The sequence below is a fragment of the Medicago truncatula genome, chromosome 8, assembly GCF_003473485.1.
Source record: "Medicago truncatula cultivar Jemalong A17 chromosome 8, MtrunA17r5.0-ANR, whole genome shotgun sequence".
NCBI lineage: Eukaryota > Viridiplantae > Streptophyta > Magnoliopsida > Fabales > Fabaceae > Medicago > Medicago truncatula.
Genome location: NC_053049.1, coordinates 41,652,833 through 41,663,752, shown reverse-complemented (window position 1 = coordinate 41,663,752; position 10,920 = coordinate 41,652,833). Strand labels below are relative to the sequence as shown.

General features: G+C 33.9%; 1 protein-coding gene across 3 annotated transcripts; it reads left to right on the top strand.

The window, feature by feature from the left end:
* Positions 1-692: 692 nt before the first annotated feature.
* Positions 693-10,562, top strand: LOC25501867 (LMBR1 domain-containing protein 2 homolog A). Of its 3 annotated transcripts, none has more exons than XM_039828785.1 (14): positions 693-932; positions 1,764-1,843; positions 2,796-2,954; positions 3,670-3,883; positions 4,823-4,909; positions 4,989-5,128; positions 5,299-5,379; positions 5,487-5,551; positions 5,942-6,114; positions 6,813-6,943; positions 7,048-7,135; positions 9,095-9,308; positions 9,452-9,552; positions 9,732-10,562. In XM_039828785.1, the coding sequence occupies exons 1-14, from the start codon at positions 765-767 to the stop codon at positions 10,191-10,193; spliced, it is 2,163 nt and encodes a 720-aa protein (XP_039684719.1). In that variant the 5' UTR covers positions 693-764; the 3' UTR covers positions 10,194-10,562. The 3 variants fall into 3 exon arrangements, with proteins under 3 accessions (XP_039684719.1, XP_013446758.1, XP_039684720.1); XM_013591304.3 differs by having other exon boundaries at positions 695-932; positions 9,726-10,562; XM_039828786.1 differs by having other exon boundaries at positions 915-932; positions 2,818-2,954; positions 9,726-10,562.
* The last annotated feature ends 358 nt before the right edge of the window (positions 10,563-10,920 follow it).

The window sequence follows — 10,920 nt, the reverse complement described above, 5'->3', positions numbered from 1 at the left end:
CTAAGATCATACATATGATTGATTTGCTAAAGGTGTAAAACATTTTTAAGATTAATAGATTGATGATTTCTGATGTTTTAGAAATACTTAAATCTATTGAGCAGTCACCGAATCTATTGCTGCTTATTTGCAATAAGGAAGATGCTGGTGCTATATGTAAATAATAACGATGTAGTGATTTTTGTGCAACGTCAAGTTGAGAGCAAGAGTGATAGTGTTGTGTTGATCATGAGTTTTTTTTATTGAAATGTTGCGATTGATTTTTTTTTTCTTCATGTTATATTAGATTTTAAGTCTCTTTAACTCAACCTTATAAAATCAAATTGTAAGATCAAAATTGCCCCAACTTATACTTAAATATATTGAGATCTTATTTCATCTGATATAAAATTCTCAACACGCCACCTCACTTCCAAAACTAGACATATAAAAGACTGAATACATCATCTAACTAGCATTTTATCTTTACACTTCATTTGAATGATTCACTTAAAGAGTCTTGGATATTATTAGATAATTAGAATGAATACATATTTTAGAAACCTCTTCAAAAAAATAAATTGGGTTTATGTGATTTTTAAGAAAAGTGGGAGGTGGGAAAAGAAGCTATGAAAAAAGAATACAAAGAAGAAAAGTGGGCCGTAGAATTTGTGCATGAAGCCCATAGGGAAGAGGAGGGGTTGGGGGCGATGCCGTGGCGGTGCAGCTGGAACGAACTTGTGTGACTGACTTGTGTGATTCGATCAATCGAGAGAAGAGCGAAGATGTGGGTGTTCTACATGATATCTCTTCCCCTCACAATGGGAATGGTTCTGTTAACGCTTCGGTACTTCGCTGGACCTTCCGTACCACTCTACGTTCTCTTCACCGTTGGATACACTTGGTTCGTTTCCCTCTCCATCATCATCCTCGTCCCCGCTGATATCTGGGTGGTACTATTCCTTTTTCTATCTCTCATTCCCTTCAATTCAACTTAATTCACCATTTTAGTATACCTTGCAATCATCCTCAATATGAAAACTGTGTTTGTATAAATAACTTAATTATAGATTATGTTTAAGTTACTTTTATAACAATACTAAAATCAAATCAAATTGTTAACTATTTGCATAAGTAGATAAATTCAAATAATTCATTATATGCTGCTTTTCACAAAACGTATGGACATATTTATACTAATTTAGTTATAATTTAAGAAAATGTAAGTGAATGTAAGAGCAAGTGTTGGATCAGACACACCTTCAATTTGAAGTGTTGATTATACATAAGTCCTTATCAATTGTAAGAAACACAAGATGAACGGGAATAATTTGATTAAAATCTCTAAATATTTTTATCTGTATGAACGAGAGCATGATCCAATTCTAAGATTATTTACACCTAAAAAATACCAAAAGGTTGATTCCATAGCTTCCAAATCAATGCTCAATTCATTAATAAGGGATGGTTATTTGTCTCAACTCAAACTCCAAAAGCAGCCTCACGAGGGAGTATTAACCTGTTAACCTTCCAAAAGGTCTTCGATACAAAGAAAATTATGAACAGTTAGATGTCATGCCTTAAACTTGAAAGAATAATTACTTAATTTAGCACCGCAAAGATTGACTTTGTATTTAAGCCTGCCATTTCCTTCAATTTGGCACTTCCATAGGTATCCCCCCTCCTTTAAAAAGTGGAACAATGTAGAGAATTTTGGATCATTGAAGAATTATACGTGCAACGATTTCATTCATATAATGCTATTCTTTCTTTAACTCATGCAGACAATATCTTCCCAACTGGACAATGGAGGAATTTCTTTCTTCTGGAGCTGGTCATATTGGAGTACATTTTTGCTTACTTGGTACGCTTCATTTAAAACTTTCTATGTTTATGCCTGCAACACTTTTACAATACAATCTCTTGTGTTAGTTCAAATAAGTTGTATAATTGTGACTCAGAAAGGCCAATATTTATCCCCACATATTGGATAATTGACCAATGCTTTTTTGAGGTCTTTCTGTTTATCAATTCAGTAGTACTTTGCTCTTTCTTAACATGGCAAGGAAATATTAGTTGTTCGAGTAAATGGAATATCTACTTTGGTTGATTCATGTACAGGATATGATGCATAAATGGATTAAGCTAAAATAACTATTTAATGAGAATATATATAATTTTTTATCAATACACATCTTATGAAATTCAGATTATTTTCTTTTGGTTGTATTACAGACCCAAAGGGAAAGAGATATGAGAGATAAATAAAAGAGAAAATGATAGAATACTTATTTGATTGTAGGATGAATGACAAACAGAAAAACGAGATAATTTTCTTCCAATCCCTTCAATACAGGGTTCCCCCTTTTCACAATTTAGCTGCTGCTCATTTTCCCACCACTAACAACTCTAAATTAATCCTCATCCACCCTTTCTCCTAGTAATTAAGCTAAGCCATTGCTCCGAACAACTTTAACCTCATAACTCATTGTGCTTGTTTTCCTTTATTCTTTCGGTTGATATCTTTCATATTCAACTTCTCGATAATATATAATCGACAATAAGTTTACGAGGCTTAAGCCATGCTGTAAATAATAATCAATGACAAAACACAATTTATTATGCATAGCTGTACATCTTAGATGATTTTGTGCATGAGCTATTATGCTATTTGCTAATTTGTTTTAATGTTGCTTGCCTTCTCATATTCTTGTGTAAAATAGTACTAACTAAATGTTTCAAGGAAATATATAAATGGAATTTACTCATCAGAAATGGAAATTTGCTCATTTATTAAATTATGTTATCCTAAGCAGGGCTGTCGTGCCCCTTATTCAGGGTTTTGAAGATGCTGGTGACTTTACTGTATCGGAAAGATTGAAGACTAGTATACACGTTAACTTGGTCTTCTATCTAATTGTCGGATCCATTGGCTTTTTTGGACTTATTCTTCTCATTATGATGCACAGGCACTGGTTGGTTCTCGTCTTCCTAACCTTTGTTGTTATGAACTATATTACAGATTTTTATTGCAAGAAATTGTCCCTTTGGTATTTTTGCTTAGAGTTTTCTAATTAGTTTTCTTTGAATGAATATTCTTATTTTCACTCGAAGAGTTTCATTGTTTCCTCAATGCTCCACACATAGCAACTAATCTAATTTTTTCTTGAATATTTATAAGTCATAAGGATAGATGCTTTTTTTAACGATGTTTGGACTTCGACATGAATGATGTATTCCAGAAATTTGTGCCCAAAAAACATCTTTCTATTTTTTTAAAATTTTTGTGAGTAAGGAGGATTTGAGTGAACCAGTTTTTATGGGCAATAACAATTTATCTGTGAAAGCCGTACATTTGCAAGCCATAATTTTATCCAACATTTATAGTTTTTTTTTGTTTTTGACATATTTGCATTTACTCCAAGATGCTATCATTGCATTGTCTCTGTGAGTCTTTCCAAGACTGCGTTTATAATAAGATATATAGTGATTCAGCTTTCAGCACATTTTGGAAAGCTATATAATGCATATAACTCACAAATCAGCAGTTTGCATAACCCTTTTTGCATTTCTACGTGTGCATATATGCGTTTTGGTTTCAAGTGAAGCCCCTGCCCCTCTTTTTTTTTTTTTTTTTTTTTTTTTTTTTTTTTAAATTTAACTTCAGTTAGCTGATTCTTTTATAAGCAGGAGTGGAAGTATTTTGGGATTAGCCATGGCTTGCTCAAATACTTTCGGACTAGTTACTGGCGCATTTCTTCTTGGCTTTGGTTTAAGTGAAATTCCCAAAAATGTTTGGAGAAATGCTGACTGGACCACCCGCCAAAAAGTTCTTTCCCACAAAATTGCTAAAATGGCTGTTGAACTTGATGATGCTCATCAAGAACTGTCAAATGCTATTGTTGTAAGTGGTTCGTACATTTTGTCCATAAAATTTATGTTGTATGTTTTCCCAATCTGCATAGGCAAACAGGATTTTTTTTTTTTCAATCTCATGCAAGCTAACTTATACTCAGTTCATCGGAGGTCAACTAAATCTTGCCTAGGGAACTCTTATGTCCTATGCTCTTGAGTAGTAGTGATTTTAGTTTTCTTAACATGTAGTTTGTTTTGTTTAGCCTAGCCTTCTTTATGTCAAATTTAAGATCCCACCAGTCTGTCTCGATGCTAGACTATCACCAATGACTATGCCAGTCTCCTGAGCAATCAATTGGCTGACACAGCAGCACTGACTTAACTTGGTTCATGACCAAGGTCAAGATGCTGCTGCTGCTGTACGTTCCTTTTTTTGTTTGGAAAAGAGAAATTTTTTGCAAGAGAAGTAAAGTGGAAAAAGAATAAAGAGAGAACTAGTGTTCTAATGTGGAAAAAATCAAGAAAACTAATCCAATAAGGATGCAGGACATCTGTTTTTATACAATATTTTTAGTGGAGTACGTGGTCGGGAAAAGGACATGCACACTATTGATATCCCTATTATCCCACACACTTTAGTCCAAACTTAAAATTTCTAGCCCTGAGCGCATTGGGTGTGTGCTGATAGTTACATATTAACTAGAGAGATGGCCTATATAGTGCTTAGAAGCTATGACATTCCTCTCTTACTACCTAGTTTTGTTGGATCGAGTTAGATCCTAAGTCCAAATTCTAAGACACACTAAATACTAGTACATGCTTAATACACTACTATTAACAATGTGGGTAGGGGGATGATGCAAGATAGGAATGGATCAATACAGTTTAGTTGAACTTTAGACTAACCCTGCTTTCTTTTCTTTCTTAAACCTACCCCCTCACGACAAAAGGCAAAAACTTGAAGTTCTGTGGTGATTTATTTTTGTAGGTTGCTCAAGCCACTTCGAATCAGATGTCTAGGCGTGATCCTCTGAGACCTTACATGGATGTTATTGATGACGTGCTAACTCAAATGGTATAAATCTCACGTTCTTTGCTTAAAGATTCTGATTGCAGAACATGGTTCTTTGTTAGGATAATATTCTACTTTCCAGTTTAGGGAAGATCCGTCGTTCACACCACAAGGTGGCCGATTGGGGGGAAGTGATATGGATTACGATACTGATGAGAAGTCAATGGCAACATTAAGACGTCATCTCCGGGGGGCTACTGAGGAGTACTACAGATATAAAAGGTAAGAAAATAGTTAACTGTCATTTTAAGTTATTAATTCTTTTGCTCATTTGCAATGTTCCACCCTTCCATACTATTAACTGGCTATATATGGAAACATGGTTATTTGGTTGTAGCTCTTGCATTTTTCAAACCCTTACATGGTATTTCCTTATATTGTTGCTTTTGCAGTGAGTACATGACTTATGTACTAGAAGCCCTTGAAGTGGAAGACGCTACAAAGAATTATGAACGTCGCCGCACAACTGGATGGTTTGCTTCTAATTTTTTTTGTGGGTTTTTTGCCCCATTTCAATATGCTTCAAAAAAATTTAAAGGTTTTTCCAGCTAACTTCATGAAATTTTTGTTATTATTTCAGGAAATATATGTCAAGCATCAGACCTGCTCGGACTGGCAAGTTAGGGTCTTTATTTGACACTTTAGGTAATTTTAAGAATCTCTGTTAATCTACTTGTTCCTAAATCCACGTAATATTTTTCCTGCAATTGGAATTGTATTGCAAGATTTAACCTTAGTAAAGATGCTTCTGTTAGTTGTTCCCAACAGAGAACTGGAATTGGACACAAACACACATGTAACATTTGCAATATCAAGATTCATTCAAATGGTGAAATAATGCATTTGTTTCATTGTTAGTTCCCATGCATTTGAATTATCAAGATTCATTCATCATGGTGTCTTATCAATTCTGGAGGGACCTCTCAACATACATGTCCTGATGAAATAATGCAAATATTACATGTGTGTTTGTGTCCATACATAGTGGAACTTTTTTTTTATTTAGGTTTCTGAATAAATGGTGGTTCTTTGCAGAATTTTTCTGGCGGTGTATTTTGAGAAAACAAGTTGAAAAAGGGCTGGCTGTTGTACTTGGTATCATGTCTGTTGCAATTCTTTTAGCAGAGGCAACACTTCTACCTAGTGTTGATCTATCTCTTTTCTCAATTCTTATAAAATCTGTTGGAACACAGGAGATGCTTGTGCAGGTAGACCAATTTATATATACTTATACATACATACACAACATCTCACATTGTGGAAAAAAGATTTTAATGAATATTTTTTGTTCTACAATATGGAAAATCTTACAATAATTTAAAATTGAACGGACATTGTCTCATATGAACTTCCTCATAATTGAGAATCTTGGCCTTTTTTGGGGTGCATATTATTGGTCAATTGCACCTGTGCTTTATTTTATTTTTTGTTTTAAATATGAATTGTTCTCTGCTTATCTTTTCTTAGCTAAAATAAACTTGCATCCTTTTGGTGTAAGGCTGTAATTCACTACCTGATTTCTTGTATTACCAACACCATGTCTTGCATAAGACAAGTATTGAACGTAAATTCACTTTTGGAATTGGGTTATGCATGAAATCGATGCATGCAAATTATTCAGAATTTAAAATTTAACAATGTAAAATAATTTCACTCATACATTCAATCACATTTCACCATTTAGATATTTGTGTAGGTATTTTGAAAAATAATATTAACATATCTAAATGGTAAAGCTTGACTGGACATCAGTGTAAAACATTTTTGCACTTTCAGTGCTTACAATTAAATTAAATTACTCATTGAATACCACACGATGTCTCTTTGCCTTAATGAAATGTTTACTGTATTATACTAATGAAGACAAGCCATTTTCTGAATCACATATCTTCAATTTCTTGCTTAGGCTTTTGCTTTTGTTCCACTCATGTACATGTGCATTTGCACATACTTCTCCTTGTTCAAAATTGGAAGGCTGATGTTTTACTCATTGACACCCAGACAGACTAGCCCAGTTAACCTGCTTATGATATGCTCGTAAGAAATATTCACTACTGTGTACTGTCACTGCTAGTTATTTATGTTTCTCAATTTTCTGGTGCTATCTAGCAAATATAATTTATTTTCTATTTTGTTCCCAGTATGATTGCTCGCTATGCTCCCCCTGTTTCATACAACTTTCTCAATCTCATTCGCCTAGGGTCTCATAAAACAACTATATTTGAACAGGTAATTATTTTGTCATAGTTTTATCCATTGCTTTCTAGGTAAATATTCCCCTGCTAACTCTTTTGCATATGATATTAATGTAAGGCTTAAATCTAATAATCAAACTCCAAAGGAATTAAAATATTGAAAAAACATTTCAATTAGTGATAACATAGTCATTCATAGGCACCTACATCTCTCCCTCCCTCACACACACAAATATATATATATATATATATATAGGGTGTATCAAGTGAGAGGAGTTTTAAAATGAGATGAGAGGGTTAAATCATAGCCTTTGGATCAATCCTTACCATGAGATCTAATTTTAGTAATTGCAGCCTAATTATTTCTCAGCACCTTCATCCATGCCTCTTCTCTCTCTCCCATGTTACTGTTGCGATTTTCTTTTTCTTTCTGCGCCTTCTCACTTCGTCGCTCTTTCTCACTTCAATCAGTTTGGTAATCCATTCTATTGACTTCTTCCTGCTCACTTTAGCACCACAAAAGATATCATTTCAAGCTATTTTCTTCCAACCATGACACTGTTCTAATTGATTATATCTATTTGATGAAATTTAATGTTGACATGAATCTTTCAAGGGAGATCTCTCGGTGTGAAACAAAAACAATGAAGTTTTTCATCCTTATTGTTTCAGATCAACAACCGCAGTTCATTTTTTTTATGAAACCTCTATTCTTTCTTTTATTCTAAATTATGAACAGATCAGAATTATTCTATTATAAAAAATAAATTCCAAACATGTAACTATGACATTTTAAAGAGATGCCGTAGAGAGAGTCAGGCTGAGTCGGAGCGCCGCCGGTATGGGGAAGGAGACTGAGTAGTCAGCGTGAAAGCGAGGCAGGCAAACAGTCAGAGTAAACTTTTAATGAATCATTTAATCAGAGCCATTTATTTAATCTAATGGTTCTTATTAACTCCTCTCATCCTCTCATTTAAAAAGCCCTCTCATTTGAAATGCCCTCATATAGAGGACATATCAAGTGAGAGGAGTTGTTATAGTGAGAGATGAGAGGAGTAATTAATAACCATCCGATTAAATCCAACGGTTAAGATGCTTTCAGCTTTAAAATATAATAAAACCATGTGATTAATTCCCTTATTTTTCTTCTTCGTACTGTTTGGAATTCTTTTGCTGGTTCCTATGAATTTCCTCTTCAAACCCATTACTTGGATGTCCACAAATTTCCTCCTCCTCTTCTTCTTCAGATTTCCAGATTGGAAACTTTTTGATTCTACCTTTGGATTCTAATTTTTCAACCTACTTTTTAAGGAATTAAATTAATTTATGAAATTACAAAGAAAAAAAAAATTATGGAAGGAGAGTATTTAATTTTATTTCAAATAAGAGAACTGTTCGATTGAAATTAAAGCATGAATAGCAAGCCTCCATTGTTGAATATCTAAGCTTTGTGTTGATTTTTTTAAAAAAAAGTTTATGTCTTTAATTTGATTTTTGTTTGGGAAGAGATTGACAACAACAACAACGATTCTTATTCCTCTAAAAAAACAACGATTCATATAGCTGCATAAATGGTACAAGGGGAAGTCACGTTTGAGAAGAAGGGAGAAGGAAAGATGCAGTTTTTGTTTTGCAACTGGACAAGAAAGAGAAGCCACGCTTGAGAAGAAGGGGAAATTAATCATATGGTTTTAGTATATTTTAAAGTTGAAAGCATCTTAGCCGTTGGATTTAATCGGATGGTTGTTAATTACTCCTCTCATCTCTCACTATAACAACTCCTCTCATTTGATATGCCCTCTCTCTCTATATATATATATATATATATATATATATATATATATATATATATATATATATATATATATAATATAAAGGAAACATATTGTAAGTAGAAAAAGATGGAATGTACTACTATGTCTCCATGAAGTTTATTGGCCCATATTTCAAATATGTTTTCTTCTAACTTGGTGCATTTTGCAATTGCTTGCAGCGAATGGGGAACATTGATAATGCTGTCCCTTTCTTTGGAGATAAATTTAACAAAATCTTTCCACTAATAATGGTTATATACACCCTCTTGGTTGCAAGCAACTTCTTTGACAAAGTATTTGATTTTCTGGGGGGTTGGAGGAGATATATTTTCAAAACTGAAGCTGAAGATATGGATGGCTTCAATCCATCAGGGTTGATTATCTTGCAGAAAGGTATGCATACCAAAACTTCTTAGCTGTTAAAGCTCTAGTTCAAGTTAAATGACAAATCGTGTCTACACTAGGAAACCTTTATGTATTGTGGGATATTGAATTTGTGGTAGCATTGCTGATGATTGAATTCATATAACTTGTAGAACGGTATTGGCTTGAACAAGGACGTAAAGTAGGCGAGCAAGTTGTTCCACTTGCAAGGAATTTTAATAGTATTGACGTTGAATCAAACAACAATATTATGGTATGACGACATGCCACCCCCGAAAAAATGGAAGCAATTATTTCTCATTATTTTCATATTTCTTGCAATATGTGTAGCTTAACATCATGGTGACTTTGACAGATGCAAGATATAATGTTTGTTACTTTGCTCTTTCAAACAGTTCCACTCATGTTATGACTTATATTGTTCAGGAGCAGAATGATGTTGAAATGAAAGGAACTTCCACTTTAATTAATGCAGAAATTAATGGGCGTCTGTCAAAAACTTTGAAGGAAGAGACAAGAAGATACAGTTCAAGCAGTGAAGCGATCAGCAGGAAGTATGCTGGTGTCAGACAGCAGAGTGGACAAGCATCTAAATTGAAGGCAGAAGAGAGAAACTTAGACTCTGCTAAGGTTTCCTTGCTTGATAAAGGCAATACTCATTATGGAAATACTTCTGGAACTTATGGTTTGGGTTCAACATGGCAAACATTAAAGAAAGGGTTTACGAGTTTCAAGGCCGACATCGGTGGGGCCAAAGGGTTTTTACCCACACGGCAAACACAACAAGATATGATCTCTCATGTTTCCTCATCTGAATCCCTTGATGATATATTTCTAAGACTGAAACAGCCTTCAATGGACCAAGCCTTTTACAATGATGGTTCTTCTCGATGATGCCATAGTTTGGGCAAGAAGTTGCAAGTGTTCCAAGAATTGTTGATGCTATATCCATACTATCGTGTACAGTGGTGGAGAAATCTGGCATGCTTTCTTCTCTTTTCCTTTTTAACTTTTTTTTTTCTTTGGTAGTTTAATGCTCAGAGCAATGTAAAGAAGGAAAGATAGTCTGCTATACAGGAGTTAATATACGTTCCAAGCGAATCACATAAACACAGTATATTCAGATTTTATTTCTCCACAATGAGTAATTCGCTTTATTATAGAGTAAAGTAAGTAATGTAAAAATCCTAAAACAATGGAGCACTTCCAAATTCAAATTTTACAAGACAGCAATGTTGCTCTCTGATCTGTTTTGTTTTGTAATTTTTGTCCACATAGCGTTTAACATACCTCTCAAAAAGAACCCGAAATTGAATTCTTATTGTGGATCTCATGTTATGCTCATGAGTTTACTACCTGATAATTTTTTTTCAGAAAGTTATTAAACAGACTATTGAAAGTCCGGAAACAATGATGCAATACCTCAGGCAACGGTTGAAAACTATACAATGATAATTATTATAAACATAAGCGTAATAATTAATGTGAAATCATTACAATTTAATTATGTGTAGCTACGTGATTAAAGAAAAGTGATCTAAGTTAAACTTGTAATAAAAAGTCAACCCATTCTCCCCCTCGCTGTCCTTGAACGCGTGAAAGCTTCTTTGGAGTCCTTTCT

Excerpts from the sequence above, each read along its gene's own strand:
- LOC25501867 (XM_013591304.3), top strand. The coding sequence starts at position 765 with ATGTGGGTGTTCTACATGATATCTCTTCCCCTCACAATGGGAATGGTT. Across the intron at positions 933-1,763 it reads TCCCCGCTGATATCTGGGTG|ACAATATCTTCCCAACTGGA; the intron begins GTACTATTCCTT and ends TAACTCATGCAG. Across the intron at positions 1,844-2,795 it reads AGTACATTTTTGCTTACTTG|GGCTGTCGTGCCCCTTATTC; the intron begins GTACGCTTCATT and ends TATCCTAAGCAG.